This window comes from Colias eurytheme, chromosome 2 (assembly GCF_061535395.1).
Source record: "Colias eurytheme isolate Ceu_HAF_F1 chromosome 2, ilColEury1 Martin Lab GWU primary, whole genome shotgun sequence".
Lineage (NCBI taxonomy): Eukaryota > Metazoa > Arthropoda > Insecta > Lepidoptera > Pieridae > Colias > Colias eurytheme.
The window spans coordinates 12,100,868-12,118,930 of record NC_142981.1 but is presented as its reverse complement, the minus strand read 5'-3'; the positions used below and the strand labels follow the sequence as shown (position 1 = coordinate 12,118,930).

Sequence of the window (18,063 nt, the reverse complement as noted above, 5' to 3'; positions counted from 1 at the left end):
TCTGATACTACACAAGGAACCACTTTTTAGTCTCATTTAATAATTAGGAATCTATTAATTCATTTATAATTAACATTGACCATATCAGATATTGTAGATTTATAGTAGGAAGAATATGTAATTTAAGTAGTTATTTCTAAAGATCATATTATGATCTTCTGCTATTGCCACTTTTAAAGATCTTTCCCCAAAACAAAATTATATTTAAGTATTCAAGTCACAAATTTTTTAAAATAAAAAATAAAATAATGCAAATTTTGCTCTGCCAAAATCTGCAAAATTATAAAAGATACTGATACAAAAATTTTAAAGTGATAAACAAATAATTAATTATTGTTGTATTTGGCAGTGAATATTAAATATTTCAATTTTTATCCCTACTGTTAAACTACTGTTCATAAACAAGTGTGTGATAAAATTTTGGAAATTTTTAATTATCAATTTTAGAATTTGTGACAAAATTTTGAAAATCCTAGTTGATGCATATGTTTTAACCGCTCATATGCTTTGCGCAACCACAGTTGCAAAAATAAAATACGCTAAATAGCTTGCAAAAAAAATAAAGGTAGCCTACTTTGCTAGTGCTCTGGAACGTGCGCCGCGCGTTCGACGCACCGCTATTAAAACTTAATTTATGACTTCCGCGAGAGGAGTACTTCAAATATATTGACTGTAATCGATTGCTATTGTAATAATACTATACAAAACTGTGTTATTTTTACAATATATGATTACCGTATACCTTAAAAAGTTATGAAATCGTCTAAAGTCTACTAACTTTTAAAGTCGTCTTTATTACATATTTATTACAACGGTCACTAAAATATTACTTTATAACAATAAAACACATGTTAGAGAATAATCTGGTAAGTAAACACGAGTAGAAATCAATAAAATACAACAATTACGGCATATTTTAACACTTCCTTGTAAGACACGTAAGATACAAACTAAGATATTCCCAAAATTCTGTTTGAAAGGTTGGTAGTACTGGGTAGAAATAGACGAATCAATTAGTTGTCTTTGGTTTAAATACGTAAAAATAAGACTCTGAGAGTATGAAATAGAGTTTATAATCAATTGAAATAAGAAAGTCGCTTTGCAACCACAGTTGCGCGAAACAAGATTCTCGATCGTGTTTTTGCAACTGTGGTTGCGCGTAGCTAAGTAAGGGGTCATTTTTTTTTTCTCAAGCATATGAGCGGTTAAAAAACATGTGTTTAGTGCAATTTTTAAGTGTTTTTTTTTATACCACCAATAAAAGATCTCAATGTTGTTCAAAATAATTGAACCAAATCTTTATAGTCTAAAGTTACATTTTAGATGTCAAACACATTCAATAACTCACAATCATTGTAACACTAATTCATTTAGGTAAAATCCAATTTAAAAGTACTTTAAAACACTCCGTCAAACCACAACACTATCACAACACACAGGTACTAGGAACGGTGATTAAACTTAGCGAGCATCATTTTTAACTTCGCTATTTCATCATCTTTTGCCGCCAATTTTTCCCGCAACGACTTGATGGTCTCATCTTTGCTATCACACAACGTTTTCAGTTCGTCCAAGAGTGGTCCTGAATCGAGTCGCTTCCCGGGTCTCCGTTGCACCAGTTTTCCGATAATGTGAGCTATTTTTGGATAATTCGCCGTTAAATGCGCGGGAATTTGTCCTTTACGTAGATCTGTGATCGTTTTCACGCGTTCCATGTCTGTGCTGAACGGTTCCACCATTTCTAGCAGAATGATGCCGAGGGAGTACATGTCGCTCTGAAAATGATGAAAAAATATTTTTAATTCAGAAAAAAAAAATCAATTGATTCGCAATCCTTGTGGTAATTGAGAAGTTTTGTTGATAACAATCTTGTTATAAGATAATGTTAAAAGATTTACATATATTTGGTTTTGTTTGTTTGTTTTAGCAGGCTCTAAATCTACCCATTTGATTATAACTATTTTTGTAATTTTCACTAATAGTCAGATTTTTCCCTAATAAATTATCCGGAAACAAATAAGATATAATTTTTTTCTAAGCTAAGCCATGAAATAATGTTAACCAAAGTGGAAAAAATTGTGTTTTTTTTTTGCGTGCACTGTTTTTAAATCGTTATAGATAAGGTTTAATTATGTCCTAATTAGTTGTAGGGCTATAAAAATAACAGCACATAATATAAAAATAAATAAAATGTTCTTCTGTTCCGTTATAAAAAATTAAATAAAAATACATACCTTTGGATTACACTGTCCCTCCAGTTGTTCTGGAGCGGCATACAGATGCGTGCCTAACGCCAACCCACTGTGCGACTGCTGCAACGGACAGGCCAGGCCAAAATCACCCAGTTGCACTATCAGCCCACTCTCACTCTCACCCACAAACACATTACTGGGCTTCACATCGTGGTGGATCACACCTTTCGAATGTATATAGTGCAAGCCTCGAACCAATTGCGTGAACATGTCCACGATAACATCTATACGCGTCCAAGCGACGGGATACGTAACATCCGGTATATGCGTGTCGAAACTTCCAGAATCATTGGAATCGGAATGTTGGAGGACCAACTCATCCGAGCCTTTTCTGGCCAACGTCATGTGACTGTTCCGCTCGTCCAGCCACTGCTTCAACGTCTGCTTACAATACGTCATTTGTATGTAGAGAGTCGCCCATTTTAAGTTGACCCGTGAACAATTCTCATACTCCTCGCTGGTTAGGAACTTGCATATAGCGTTATGTTCTGCAGACGGCGGTTCGTCTTCACTCTCGCTTTCATCCAGATCGGAATTGTCATTTTCGAAACCCTCCGAATTCTCGAAAGATATTACAAAGTCCGATTGACTATGCTGCTTCGTCAGCTCTTTGGAATTGTACGTTTTGAAGGATTTCATCATATTTGTGTATACAGAAGATACTCTATTGGAGCTTAATGATATGTCTTCGCTATCTGTATCCATATGGAATTTACGCTTCTTCTTTACTGTGGATTCAATTAAAGGTTCTAGCCAAGCAGCTTTGTAGTTAACTATGTTGGGATGATTGAGACTGGCTATAGTTTTGACTTCCGCGAGATGTGTCATGATGGAGTTTACGTCGGAGGATTTTATGAACACTTTCTTCACAGCGTATTCAACGCCGTCGAGTCTGTGTCGCGCTTTGAACACGCTGCCAAATCCTCCACCAGCTATGAAGTACAATTCCTCGAATTCCTTGTGATATCGCGACCATTCGAGACCTGATCTTGTTAGGGGCCATGTAGCTGGTAGAGTGATCGGTATTTCTGAGCCACTAGCTATTGTAACCAGCTGGTACAAGGCACGTTGGTACTGGCTCCTCATAACTTCAAACTCTCCCATTGCATAGGAATCGTCTATCAGCTTCATGCTGTGTAACTTTTCGCATATTGTATTGTAGAGTTGGTTCGCTTTGGAGGAATCTTTTTCCAGGAGTGTACAGAGTTGCTTGACCAGGGATTGAACAAGTAGACTAATGGGTGTAGTGGCGGTGGAGTTGATAAGGTCAATCTGTTGCATACTGTGTTGTAAGACGGAGTCATGGTGACTGTTGTGAGCTAAACCTGGAAAGAAAAATAATTTTGGTTATTGCATTATTGCATTCAAATTTAATCCATACTAATATTATAAATGCGAAAGTAACTCTGTCTGTCTGTCTGTTACTCAATCACGCCTAATCTACTGAACCAATTTGCATGAAATTTGGTATGGAGATATTTTGATACCCGAGAAAGGACATAGGCTACCTTTTATTGCGAAATATGTACCACGGGCGAAGCCGGGGCGGACCACTAGTATTTACATAATAGGGAATACTGAATACAGTTTGAATATATTTATATATTGTAAAATTAAATATTTATGATTTAGAAAATGGGTTTATTTATTTATTTATGCTTTATTGCTCAAGATAAATTACAAATCGAGACTTAGCCTAGGATACAATATAACAAACGGCGGTCTTATCGCTAAATAGCAATTTCTTCCAGACAGGGTTGTAAAAGAATGCTGTCTACTAGGTCCAATTAAGGGCTTCATTATTAAATTTTTATCTGTGTATCTGATCCTACATGTGGATGTTACTTACATAGAGCTGTATTATACATCTTAATTATTTATAATATTAGTTTAAAGTACGAGCACTCTGAAATCACCTATCCTCACAAAATATTATAAGCAACTAATTCAATATATGTATAACAATATTATAGTAATGTTGCAACCCATGGAACATTCTACTTGATAGTGGTTAATGTGGTAAGGTTACATTACATAATGTACTTGGTGGCATTTACAAGTGGGCGTAGATAAAAAAAGAAAACAAAAATAATGGGATTGAAAATCCCTTCCAATATTAATATTATAAATGCGAAATTAACTCTGTCTGTCTGTCTGTTACGCTTTCCAGCTTAAACCTCTCAACCGATTTTGTTGAAATTTGGCACAGACAATCTTTAGGCCCTCAGAAAGAACATAGGCTACCTTTTATTGCGAAATATATACCACGGGTGAAGCCGGGGCGGACCGCTAGTTGAACTATAAATTGAGATTTGTTTATAAATAGTTTAAGTTTAGGTTTCATTTTACAACACTAAACACATAATGGAAAATTGATAATCAACAGTAACTTAAAAAATGCAAACAGTTCAAATAATAACTACCCAAATAAATTTTCTGAATTCACACATTTCGTATTTATTATTTTGCTGTTTATTAAAATTTAAAACTATATGAATACTAATAAAAAAACTGAAGAGCTTGTTTATTGGCTTGGATGTTCTTATCTCAAGAACTATCCACTGTTTGTTTGTGTACCTAAATATTTTTAGTTTCGCAAAAATCACATATATGATAGAACTATTGTTCCTCTTTAATCCATCAGGCCCCGGAATCACAGACACAATAGAAAATCTATTGTATTGCGGTCGGATCTGGCCGCTCGGTGGTTGAGAGGTTCAGGGCCGTGCAGATATCAAAAAAAAAAATCAAAATCAAAAATATTTATTCTGTAACAAATAAGTAGTATTACAATTTAACAGTCATTGAGACATCCTTTTAAGCAATTAAATGCTTGTGTTAGGACATCTCGCTCTTCCGACAGTACATTATGCTTAAGTGTTACACGAATAACATTTTCTTAGATATGGCAAAGTGCAGCGCAGAGAGATCTTTACATTGGCAAATTATTATTGACATTGTCCTTATTAAAATATTGCTTCAATGCTAAGTAATTGTGGATTTAAACTGTCAATATTTTGTCTATATTTCTTGAGAATTTTATTTAGATCTTCAATTACTTTAGTATCAATAATTGTAAGTATTTTTTATTGACATAATAAGTAAGTTTATTAATAACTAGCTTTCCGCCCGCGGCTTCGCCCGCATTTTCAGAGAAAAACCCGTTCCCGTAGGATTTCCGGGATAAAACCTATCCTATGTCCTTTCTCGGGTATCAAAATAAATCTATACCAAATTTCATGCAAATTGGTTCAGTAGTTCAGGCGTGATTGAGTAACAGACAGATAGAGTTACTTTCGAATTTATAATATAAGTATGGATGTAAAAGTAATGTAAGTTTATTAAAAGAATTACAAGACAAATTACATAAATAGAGGTAAGGTTAAAACGAAAAAAGTGTTACTATCTTGGATAATATTACATATAAAAGGAAAAATCACAACGTAATACATTTTGTTACAAAGATATTAAATTATCAGAATGTAAGTGGCTGAACACACTGAATACATTATTCAATATTGCTTTAGAGTTTAGACCATAAGTACAGTTGTAGGTACCGTTACTACATTAAAATAATTCAACAAATTCTGTTTGTTATTTTCCTGAAGGTAGGTTTCAAGGTTACAATACAGTGATAATATTACACGCATATTCATATTCAGTAACTTGCATGCAATTAATATTATTTATTTACCTAAATCAAACGATTTCACGGTGGTTAAAGCTTCCCATTTATCCTTTTTACTACCCATTTTTAGTTTCCTTGCTCGTGTGGATTAGGATGATGAAACCACGATTTCCATTCGTTAAAGTTTATTTTAGACATGATCAAGCAGTGATCCGTCTACTGGAATTTAATCCATAATGAAGACATTTTATATATGTATATTAAATGAAACAATAATTATCAAAATAAAAATCACAATCACACACAATCGCACGTCACAATTTCACAATAACCAAAATCATAGACAATAGAGAGTTTTACCAACAAATAAAACTTACCTATTATTTTTTCTTCAATATCCGGAATCCATCTTGAGTCAAGCACCCCCTCTTTGTGCCTTGAGTCAGCGTTTCCCCTACCTCTCCGCTGGTGGCGCCCTCTATCGTACGGTTTTGGTACTACTTACAAGGCGCCTGAGCACCGGGTGAAGTCTCGTCATTATGGCACTCATGATGCACCAGGTAGACATTACCTGGATTCCGGATATTGAAGAAAAAATAATAGGTAAGTTTTATTTGTTGGTAAAACTCTCTATTATTTGTTTCGTATCAATATCCGGAATCCATCTTGAGTGATTTGTTTGTTATCACCTGGTGCGCAAGCTATGTCTTATGCACATAGCTTGTAATAGACGCTATAATGTGTATGTAATAAAAATAATAAACATTGAATGTTTAATAAACTATTTATTCTTACTAATCAACATACAATGTGAATATTCAATCTTTAATTTTATGTACTTAATATCATTAATTTTAAACAGGATCAAAATAATTAGACAATGATACCGATTCATTACAATTAGACCTATTATATTCAATCAATTCTTTTTGGTAATAATTCTGGAAAGTATGTATTGCCTTCCAATTACCTGTTTCAAGAATTTTATCTATTGAAAAATTTTCTACCCAATTTAAAGAGGCTACAGCAGATCTTACAGATCCTGGAGAAGCCTCTATACCAGCCTCTTTCAAAAGGGATTTTATCCAGCCGCCAATAACAGTTCTAGATGCAGGCTTAGATTCACCTCTAGCTGTGATGAAAAGATGATTAATGTTATTTCGACGCTGTACTGTTATTTTCAATAACTGTCTTATTCAAAAAATTAAGTTTAAGTTCTTAATAGGGTGTTCTCTAAGCCTCCACCCAGACTGCCTACGATTAATACTATCAGTCTTAGAACCAAAAGCTGGCCAGAATACAATTGAATTATTTTCATCCACAAAACTGTCGCTGTCAATTCGAAGTAAAGTAAGGTCATGAACTCTACGACCAGAGGCTAATAATAATAAAGTAGATGTAAGTCTAGAAACCTGATAAATATTATTTTCATCTATACTATGTGAAGAAATATAATCTAGCAACTTTTTTGGATTCCAAATAGGCGGTTTTACAGGTTTATTTCGAGCAACAGATATAGCTTTGAGCATGTGCTTTATGAAAAAATTTGATGACATGTCAATATTGGTAGAAACACTAGTAAATGTTGAAATAACTGATTTGTGTACTAATATAGTTCTATATGCAAGTCCAACATCGCAATGTAAATGTGCCAGGTATCGCGCCACCTGATCGGCACTCGGACATTTAAAATTAATAAAATTTGACTCACACCATTTCTTCCATCTAACCCATGCTGATTTGTAAGTGTTCAATGTTGAGCTTCGCCAACTGGACATTAAAAGTTCTTGTTCCTGATTCGTCCAACCTGCTAATATTTCTTGCCACCCGACATCAACCAGGCTTCCAATTGCAGGTCTTGTACTTGTGGTGGGTGCACACCCGTTGTCGTGTCGATTAACACCTGTGCTAGATCTGGAATGAGATAAGGATGATCCAGCGCTCTCCGCTGTACATCTGCCCGCCAAAACGCTTTGTGCCATTTGGGGGCAATCAGAATGTACCTCCCCGTAGCCTCGTTCAGGTGATGTAGGACTGTCGGGATGAGATTTGGCGGGGGAAACAACCACCCTAGACTGTAATTCCACTGGTGACAAAAGGCGTTGTGATGCTGCGCCATGGGGTCTTGCAAGTCCACTGTCACATAGTTTGGGATCACATGAGCTGACGTTGAGGCAAAGAGATCTATTACTGGAGTTCCCCACCTTCGAAATATCTTCATCGTGGCAGGTGGTAGCAGATGCCATTCGGGACAAGGTTTCTGACGAGACAGAGCGTCCACTTCGGCGTTGTACCTGCCCGGAAAGTATTGCGCTTGGAGATGAATGTTGAGCCCGTCCAAAATCGCCAGAAGCTGTCGAGTTAAATTTAGAAGCTTTTTTGATTTTGTCCCACCTTCCTTGTTTATGTAAGCCACGACTGTTCGATTGTCCGTTTGCAGAAGAATATGAGCATTTGTTAACTGGCTCTGTTCCTGCAAAATCGCTGCATATACCGCGAACATCTCCTTTTGATTGGCGTGCCACGCTAATTGGCGCACTGTCCAGTGACCGAATATGTTTTTGCCTCCTAGACAAGCCCCCCAACCGATATCTGAGGCATCCGTCGTTAAAAGATGAGTTATTGCAGGTAGATGAATTGGTGAGCTCGTCCCGATTGCGTCCTTCCACCATACCAGGTCCTCTATCACTCTTTTCGGGATTTGAACCTTGCGATAGGGATGGTTCATTGGCAGCTGTCGACTGTAACATTGCAGTGAACGACAGTGAAGTCGTCCCCTTGGAACGACGAATGCGGCGAAGTTGAGTCTCCCCATTAAGGATTGATATTGCTTTAGGGACCAACTGCCTGTTTCGATCTGTTTTTGAAGTGCTTTGCGTAGCGTTAAGCACTTCGGCACCGACAGGGACTTTGCGTTGAGCGTTGTGTCCCAGGTAATGCCGAGAAACTCGAGGCATTGGGTCGGTACCAACACAGATTTTTCGAAATTTATGTTCAAGCCCAATAGCGACATGATTTTGATTGTTTGAGCTATATCGTCTGCCAGCTGATGCATGGACTGACTCGCTAGAAGATAATCGTCCAAATAAACTACGCACCTGATGCCTTTGCTCCTGAGAAACTCTGCCACCCAATTGGTCAACGTGGCAAACGTTCTTGGTGCCGAGGAGAGACCGAAGGGCAGGCACGTCATCTGCAGCAATTGGTGCCGACTTGGATCCTGGTGATAATTGAGTCTTAAGAACCTGCGATGGCGTTGACAGATAGGCACGTGAAAGTAAGCTTGGCTCAAATCCAGTTTCACCATCCAATCGGAATCCTGCAAAAAGGCTGGCACGCGAAAATGGCTGAATAATTGAAATGGCTTTGTTTTGATGAAGAAATTTAACCGCTTCAAATTGAAAATTGGACGGTGGCTTCCGTCGGGTTTCGGTATCAAAAAGAAAGTCGAAAGGTAACTTGGAGTTGTCTCTGCTAGCTCTAATATTCCCGATTTCAACATGTCTTTTATTTGTAAGGTCATGTCTGGAGACGACTGTGTTCGATATTTTTCCATTATAAACGAATTTGGAAATATCAGCGGCGGTTTTTGGATAAAGGGAATACATACTCCACTTAGTAGTTTGCAAATTTGTTTTGGTGCACCGAAATTGCTCCAGACACATTGAAATTGTTTGAGACAGCCGCCGTAAAATAATTGATAGTCATTCGCGATTTTTATTTTTAAACGAAGGCCGCGATCCTTTTTCTTTTTGTTTATAACTACCTGATTTGTTTCTATTTGCGTATTTTTGTTGCCTAGATGTGCGTTTACCCTTTTTAGAAGATGACGAGTTGTGTCGAAAAAAATGTTCATTCGATTGTGAGCTTGTTGATGGCTTAGATTGATTGTGCTGATTACGAATGAAATTATCCTTTATGTGAGGCCCTGATCGAGGTAATGCTATTAATTTTTCGGCCCCCCCAATTTTTTGGAGATAGTTTTGCACTGACTCGTCATTAAATAACGTTGACGCACTTGGAGGTATTTTAAATAAAACGTCGCGGTGAAATTCCTCCGGAATTTGTTTAAGCAACGACTCGCGGCGTAAAGTAATACAGTCTGCCCGTCTTCCACAAACTATTTGTAATAAATCGTCAGTAACTTTATTGTATGCCGATTCTTTAGAAAACAACGATTCTATCTTATTAAACAATGAGTTTGGCGTTAACGACTCTTTTTCTTGACTAGCCCAATCTACTAATGATTGCAACGTTTTTTGTAATTCATCTTTTTGGCATAGTATAGCATTAGTTAAGGCTGCAAATGACCGCTCGATTAAATAAGAACGAGGGTCCTCCCGAAGCATACCCGATTCATACCGTTTTAAAGAATCGTTAACACTCAATTCCACAAAACCGGGTGTTGTCAAATACTTCTTTTGTACATCAACAAAACGAATAGCGTACCAATCATCGCGGTTAAATCGTTGTAAATTGTGCAATTTGTTTAGATAAATTTCACTCGATTGCGAATAAATCGGATCTTTGACGGTAGTTTTTAATTCGGATAAATTCAATTGAGATGTAGACGCGCCTTCCGTACTTAGGGTAGGTGGGCGTAAATTTAAATCGCTATTCGAATGAAGCACATTTTCAACGTTCTGATTTACAGTAGGAAGACCGTTGGCAAACGCGGCATTTTTGGTAATTAAATCCGTTAGATATGCAACTTGGTACGATAGCATGTTTAAGTGTTCAAAACTCACGGTTTGTTCTTCTTTACCCGCCTTTTTAAACCTTTTTCGGTGCACACGTGTATCCTGAAAATCACTGTCACTGCTCGAAGAGACGCTTTCACAATCCGAACTCGGTGGAGAAGACTGGCGACGCTTCCCAGAACCCGATTCTTTATTAACCGGTTCCTCATTGTGCTCGTAGTCCTGATTCTCCATAATTATCAAAAACGGAGAGGTTGCACTTTACACTTGATAGTTTTAAATTTTAATTTTAAACGTTTAAACAAAAAACTAATTAAATTAAAACGTAAAGTACACTTCTAGCTGACTTGTGCACGGCACAAAGAACGACGCTATAATGACGAGACTTCACCCGGTGCTCAGGCGCCTTGTAAGTAGTACCAAAACCGTACGATAGAGGGCGCCACCAGCGGAGAGGTAGGGGAAACGCTGACTCAAGGCACAAAGAGGGGGTGCTTGACTCAAGATGGATTCCGGATATTGATACGAAACAAATAATATTGAGTTCAGTATAGAGTATAGACATTTGACATTATTATTTTTCTTTGACCACAGATAAAGACATTAGACATAGAGCATGCATTGAATACTCTGTCAGAACTCAGAAGATGTTGAAAAAATTGGTTGTCTGTAAAGTCGGTTTACTGACGATAGTTGAACGTGACAAACTGAGGTGACAAACATACAGGCGTCATTCAACGTCATATTTTCTTGTTACAAGTTAATGTTCATACTGAAATCTCCAGTGTATTAGATATAAGCTTCTTGGATAGAAGCTTCTTGAACGTGACAACGTCCGATTGTGCTTCTTTGTCGCTCGGTCCGCGCTCTCGCTTGCACTTCAAGCCTTACATGGAACGCCTCAGAGCGAGGTAACGCCGCATGAGTCATGTTTTTTCGTGCGTGCAGCCGGCTATATCGAATTATAAGACGTTGTCACGTCAAAGAAGTGTATTATAAATTAACGCTATCTCATGTACGCTTAGAGCAGGATGTACGCTGTGTATGTACTATGTAATTATTATTTAAGTTACGCTTAGTGCTTGAAAAAAGGAGATGATAAAATTAATGTAATATTTATTTTATAATCGAATATATTTACAATTTCAGTATATACAGTAGTATATTATATAGATTATATGCTATATGCATGGCACCATTTTTACTATAGGTACCTATAGGTACATATAGATAGATAGGAGGTGATAGTGATGGGATGTGCTTCAATCGATAAAATCGTAAATTCATTTTGCATTTACGGTTTTGTGAAATAATAAATATACAAAAAAAAACAAAATTAAATTAATTTCAGTTGACTACATTATTTGTTTAATCCTACGAATATAATAAATGCGAAAGTATACGAGAATGGATGTTACTCTTTCACTACTGAACCAATTACAATGAAATTTTGTACATACACACATAGAATAGGTTTTATCCCGGAAATCCCACGTGAACGGGAACTGTGCGGGTTTTCCTTTAAAAACGCGGGCGGAAAGCTAGTATATTATAAAAGAAATTTTAAAACTTGAAATGTAACTAATTTATAATAAAGGTGGACATGATGATAGAGTTAAAGGAGTGAGGAGAAAGGTAACGTGCGGCATGAAGGAATCATGCAGCATTCTAACAAGTTAATAAAAGGGCAGTCTTATAGAAAACATTTTCATTACATTCTACTAATAAAGCGAAAGTTTGTGAGGATGGATGAATGGATGTTTGTTACTCTTTCACGCGAATACTTAACCAATTACAATGAAATTTGGTATGTAGATAACTGAAGACCCAGAATAAGACGTAAAAATTAAAATAACATATAAATTAAAATAACCATGTTACTCAGGGTTAATAAATAATAAAAAAATAAAATAAAATAAGCCTTTATTACTGTTTAAAATGTACAACTTATTATGTTTTACAATAAATTTACGGTTTTTGTTAAAAAAACATTATCTTAATATCTAGTTAAGACTTACTTACTTCAAATAAAATTATTTTGGTAAACTTATTTCTAATATTTTCCTTCGGAGTTACAATTTTTTTGACTTCGTAGTGTATTCTTATTTTAATAAATTATAATATATATTTAGACTTTATTAAAAGATGTAAGTGATTTTTCATTACACAATTCTCTGTGCTATGAACAACCAGTTGCTTGAAAATATTTTTATTGGTGCACATATTTAACACTTTAATTGTAATTTTTAATATATCATGATCTTTGCCAATTTCGGGAATACCAATAATTTTTAAATATTGCCGGAAAATCTTTTCTGTGTATAGGCATATACTAATTACATTTGATGATGCCCTATACAAGCCCCGCCGGTCTTTAACTGTTAATAAATGTGCATTTGAACAGGATGGAGGATAAAGCAAAGCATTTTCTATAGTCTCGGCTTTACAACATGTTTCACAGAGGATTATATTATTTAATTTTCTGGCCACATTTCCAGAAATATACACATTTCTGAAAATTCAGACAAATTCGGATTAAATGTGTAGTCGAGGTCAAAATATTATGTCATTTCAGTGTCCTCTGGGTTCTCTGTACCGACATTGTTATCACCAAATAATTTAGCTTTTTGAGCCGTATTATTGATAGCTTCAGGATAATTCGGCGATTTCATCGATGGACAATGCAGCGTACAATGTTTTATTAGACTTTACGCAACGGACTTTAATGGTCTCTATAGATTCTTGTGTGAAACCTGGTTGACAATTTATGACTTGATACCATCGTGACAGAGTTTTAGCATGTGGTAGTATATTATTTAAACTAGTTCTTACGTGATCATACGCTCTTGGGGATTAAAAGTGTAGTGTTAGTGCGAATTGCTTTATTTCTTTTGGCTATTCTTTGGGCAGTGAGCATCCCTATGTTTTAGGAAATATCGGGATACAACTGGATTTTCCAAATCAATAGAATTTTTAACTATTGACTTTTTCTCTTCTTCTAATTTAAAAGATTTATAATAACCTCCAGGCTATCCTTTTTCTTTACAACCCTTGAAAATTTACGTTGTAAATTTTTCAATTTTCTCCCACGCCTTTCTGCTAACGTTTTATAATGTTCCAGTTTAGATTGAAGTCCTTTAGTCATAGGCCCCTAAAAATAAAAATAAAAAATTAACACATATAATTTATCTATACTAGTATATATAGGGTGACTGGAAATTCGACGTGATCCTTCAAAGGGGTTATACTAGAGGTCATTTGCAACAAATTAAGTCCAGTTAACCAGGGGTCAAAAATGGACGGTTATTGAGCTATGACTGATAAAATTTTCTGCCTTTTTTACCAAAACCAATTAATTATGAAAAAACTACTACACTGTTAACATTCAATTGATATTTTTTTGAAAGCCGAAGAATGAGCGATCACTTTATAAAAAAAAAGCTTGCCCAAAACTTGCATCACTTCAAAAGAAAAGGGTCATAGCTTAATAACCATCCATTTTTGACCCCCGGTTAACTGGACTTAATTTGTTGCAAATGACCTCTAGTATAACCCCTTTGAAGGATCACGTCGAATTTCCAGTCACCCTGTATAAAAAAAAAAAAGAAAGAAATAATGGTTGAGGATCGGCAACGCGTCGTCGATGCATACGTTTCCCACCCTAGCGGCATAAAAACATTCTATCCATACACTTACATCATTTTCATCCTGATATCCTTGATTAACAGACGAGGTTGAGGCTTCATTACTAGTGTTCAAAACTAGCCGTCCTTTCTTAGGACATTTCTGAAAATTAAACATAAAATAGTTAATATAACTCCCAATGTAATACATATTAGAAATGTGAGTGAGTTTGTTTGTATGCCATGTAATGCCTTCACGTACGCTTAAACGCCTACACTGATATTCAAGAAAGCAAGCCAGGAGTACGGAGAGATACGTGCGGGGTACAGTTTTACGCAATCAGAGCCGTGGGCAAAATCTAGATAAGAATAATTTTATAGGACCGATTTCAAAATATATAGATATTCTAGCGCCGTTGGATAGGTACGTAATCCTTGAGTGACATAGGCTATATAATATTATGTACCACGAGTGAAGCAAGAGCGGACCCCTAGTGTTACAAGTAATTAAAATAAATACCACTTCCAATCACACAAATCTCCCCTGATACGAACCGCCTTAACTTTTTATACAACATATCGATAAGACAGATTATTGTTAAATACTCCCGTTCGTATGAGGAAACTGAAGAAATTATTCAATTTACAGTCTCAAACTTGGAAAAACCCATATAAACTGAGACACACATATACACTCACATACTCAGACACTCATATACTCATACACTCACGAATACACATCTACATTCTCACAAACACACTTGCTATCTAGAATTTTGTACTACTTTTTTTATATTTTTATCCGACTTAATTTGCATATTATTGTTAATTAAAATTGTTATAAGATGGATAGATGTATATAAGGATGGATGGATGTATATAAGATAGAACTTATTTCATGTATGGAAGTGGGCGTTGGCATCTGTGCTACAGCTCTTATGCTTTTACGGATGTCATCGTAATTCAAGTTTATGTGCAATTTGGCCAATTTGTTATTATGTTCCAAATAAAGAATTTTTAATTTGAATTTTTTGAATACTATGTGATACTATATTCGTATACTTACAATATTTTCAGGCTGACATTCCTGACTAGGAGATGTTTGAGTTTCGTTAGAGATTTTCATAATCAGCAGTCGCTTCTTAGGACATTTCTGAAAGTTTAAAACAATTAATTGTACAACATTTTCGACCCACTTCGGCGGCAATAAGGCCACTATGTACTAAAAATACATGTTATAAATATTGTGATTTTTCTTATTTTTTTATTGTGGGGTATATTATGTTATAAATAACATGATATTATTAGTGATGCAACGAATACTACTTTTACGAATACGAATATCAAACCTACTATTCGACGAATACGAATACGAATATCTCGCCTTGGTAATAAAAGACTTATTTATTTAATGAATATTTACTCTTCTATAGTCCTTTTCACCTATGATGATTCCTGTGACACTGTGTGACACTTCATCGTGTTCCGAATTACGTATTTTATGTTTAAAACGCCAAAATAATTTTAGTGCATAATATTTTTATTTTATGGCGGAATTATTGCCAAAAATATAAAAATAAAACATCTTAAACTTATAAATCGAAAACAGTATTGTTTAGTTTAATATAATGAAAAATAAAATAAAATAACACAAAAATATAATACCTACGCAATTTGTGTACATGGAATGGATCGTTGAAAAATCATAGAGTTGGAAAATCATATAATCGGCGCCCATCTTGTGATCGTTTGTCAATCGAGTCAATCGTCTGTACGAGTGCATACAAGTTGCATTTTTATAATGATACTTTACGTGGTATTCTGTTATTGTTACTAATTGTTATTGTTGACTTTTTGTTGCTGTTGTTTGCTAAGTTTCCTTAGTTAATTGTTGGCGAAATGCCGAAAATACTAATTTTGGTACTTTATTCAAATCGATTTCATTTCCATATAAAATATTATCGATTATCGAAAACAATTGATATGATTTCAGTAAAGACATTTCTACACGTGTCAAAAATCCATACGTGTCACAGAAATCATCTTAGGTGGAAAGGACTATAAATATTCGTATATTCGCCCAATACGAATATTCGGTAAATGATATTATTTTGAATTACCTTTGAAGCAGATAATTGGTTTGGAAATATAGTTGGTACAGCATAAGATTGTAGAATTCTTCTAGAGTATCCATCCTGATAACACGCAGGCTCGAAATGTAGTGAACACAATCTAGCAAATTTCGACGGCGTCCATTCTACTCGTCTCATGTTTTGTACCCATTTTTTATTTATCTCTGGATTTTTAGGAAATCTAAAACAATATGAATTTATTAATAATCTAAAAAATAAAACAATAAACAACAAACAAAACACAAGTCAATTAATAAAACAACCACATGGTATTTTTTATTTTCCTGCGGTTTAAGAAAATTTACATCTATTTATTATATGTATGTAACAAAATAAATAAATCAACGTTAATATGAAATAGATTTTTTGTCGTAAACCGATAATATACGATAGATGTGGTACTTACATGTGAACAACACTACGGTGGTAAACAAAATGCCAAACGTGATACGGTGTTATTACTGTGACATTTTTTATATGTAAATGATTAAATTCTTTTGTATTCCACAACCCCATAAAGTGGGTAAATGTTACAGTAACAACATAAAGTTATAAAAAAGCGCTTGATAAAACCTTCAAATAGGGTTAAAAGATAAATATTTATCAATTAGCTGAAAATGACTTACCGATGGAAAGATATTTTTTCATTGTTTTTATCCAAAACTCCCGCTCGACTAGTGCAGCCGGTAGCTGAACACACAATAGTCATTTTCGCACACTGACAAATAAAAAGAAACACAATACTATTTTCTAAATATTTCGTTATAAACACTTGACGCACCGAGACGGGCGAGACCTCCAGCTGGAAGGCAAACAAACCACAGATAAGTGATAACTAAACAAGCCATAAAAAACTTAAGCGTCGTATTCACGGTCCATCTTGACGTACGTCCCGCCAAGGTCATACACGATGCACGACGCAAAACGACAGTGAATAGTGTTGACGTACGTCAATAATTATTATTATTATCTTGCTGGATGTGCACGACCAATTTTTCATCCAGCGAGCACCCCCACCACCGCGAACGTCGTGCAGATGGACAGTGAATAGCGCGGACGTACAGCAGATCAGTGTTGCCAACAGAAATTAATGTAAATACTTGGAAACGTGGCTTATTGATATGATTTTTTTGTGATAACTTAGTGAGTACATGAGCAAGCAAGAAACAGTTATTAATTTATATTTTTATGTACACAGGAAATACCCAATTATCATTACTTTTGGATCAACCTAGTACACATGGACAGTTTATATTCAGAAGTTATTATTTTAAAAGAACTCCAAGGCGAATTGATGAATAACACAGATTTTATGCAAAAGTCCACTGCAGAAAGATGGCAATTTATTTAAAAAAATGTCCTTACTAATTTGTTTGTTTAAAAAAATGATTAGCTATATACTCTCTGTTCCCGCCACTTCAGCATTTACTGAAAGAGTCTTTTCGGTCATGAATGTGAAGTGGCGGGAAGAGAGAAACCGAGCTTCATTAAAAATTAATTAAAAATGAGCTCTTGAAATATATAAATTTAGATTTGGAATGTTTGGATTCATATAATTCATTCAAAAATAATGAAAAATTCTTAGGTACTGCAAAAAGTACAAAAAAATACATTTTTAAAAATATTTATTTACTCTTTATTTACCTCCTTTAAAATCAGATATACTCTATTTCTTCAAATAAAAGTTGGCAACCCTAGCCATTCTTGATGCGCATTGCGCGCACGATC

At 35.2% G+C, this 18,063-nt stretch overlaps 2 protein-coding genes across 3 annotated transcripts; both read right to left on the bottom strand.

Annotated features, from left to right (window-relative positions):
• Window positions 1-1,271: 1,271 nt before the first annotated feature.
• Window positions 1,272-6,206, bottom strand: LOC149910735 (eukaryotic translation initiation factor 2-alpha kinase 1-like). Of its 2 annotated transcripts, XM_090116357.1 has the most exons (4): window positions 6,090-6,206; window positions 5,947-6,056; window positions 2,235-3,577; window positions 1,272-1,775 (listed from the first exon to the last, which is right to left on the bottom strand). In XM_090116357.1, exons 2-4 carry the CDS (start codon window positions 6,002-6,004, stop codon window positions 1,443-1,445), a joined length of 1,734 nt encoding a protein of 577 aa, XP_089972483.1. In that variant the 5' UTR covers window positions 6,005-6,056; window positions 6,090-6,206; the 3' UTR covers window positions 1,272-1,442. The 2 variants fall into 2 exon arrangements, with proteins under 2 accessions (XP_089972483.1, XP_089972475.1); XM_090116349.1 differs by having other exon boundaries at window positions 5,947-6,201.
• Window positions 6,207-12,494: 6,288 nt separating this feature from the next.
• LOC149910734 (THAP domain-containing protein 5-like) lies at window positions 12,495-17,144 on the bottom strand. Its single transcript, XM_090108463.1, has 5 exons — window positions 16,962-17,144; window positions 16,324-16,516; window positions 15,270-15,356; window positions 14,277-14,366; window positions 12,495-13,731 (listed from the first exon to the last, which is right to left on the bottom strand). The coding sequence occupies exons 1-5, from the start codon at window positions 17,042-17,044 to the stop codon at window positions 13,579-13,581; spliced, it is 606 nt and encodes a 201-aa protein (XP_089964589.1). The 5' UTR covers window positions 17,045-17,144; the 3' UTR covers window positions 12,495-13,578.
• Window positions 17,145-18,063: the final 919 nt, after the last annotated feature.

Bases quoted from the DNA above. Each gene is read 5' to 3' on its own strand.
- LOC149910734 (XM_090108463.1), bottom strand. From the start codon at position 17,044: ATGACTATTGTGTGTTCAGCTACCGGCTGCACTAGTCGAGCGGGAGTT. The intron at 14,367-15,269 runs GTAAGTATACGA...TTTAATTTTCAG, and splicing joins AATGTCAGCCTGAAAATATT to AAATGTCCTAAGAAAGGACG. The intron at 13,732-14,276 runs GTAAGTGTATGG...TTTTATTTTTAG, and splicing joins GATATCAGGATGAAAATGAT to GGGCCTATGACTAAAGGACT.
- LOC149910735 (XM_090116357.1), bottom strand. From the start codon at position 6,004: ATGGGTAGTAAAAAGGATAAATGGGAAGCTTTAACCACCGTGAAATCG. The intron at 3,578-5,946 runs GTAAATAAATAA...TTTTCTTTCCAG, and splicing joins CGTGAAATCGTTTGATTTAG to GTTTAGCTCACAACAGTCAC. The intron at 1,776-2,234 runs GTATGTATTTTT...CATCATTTTCAG, and splicing joins AGGGACAGTGTAATCCAAAG to AGCGACATGTACTCCCTCGG.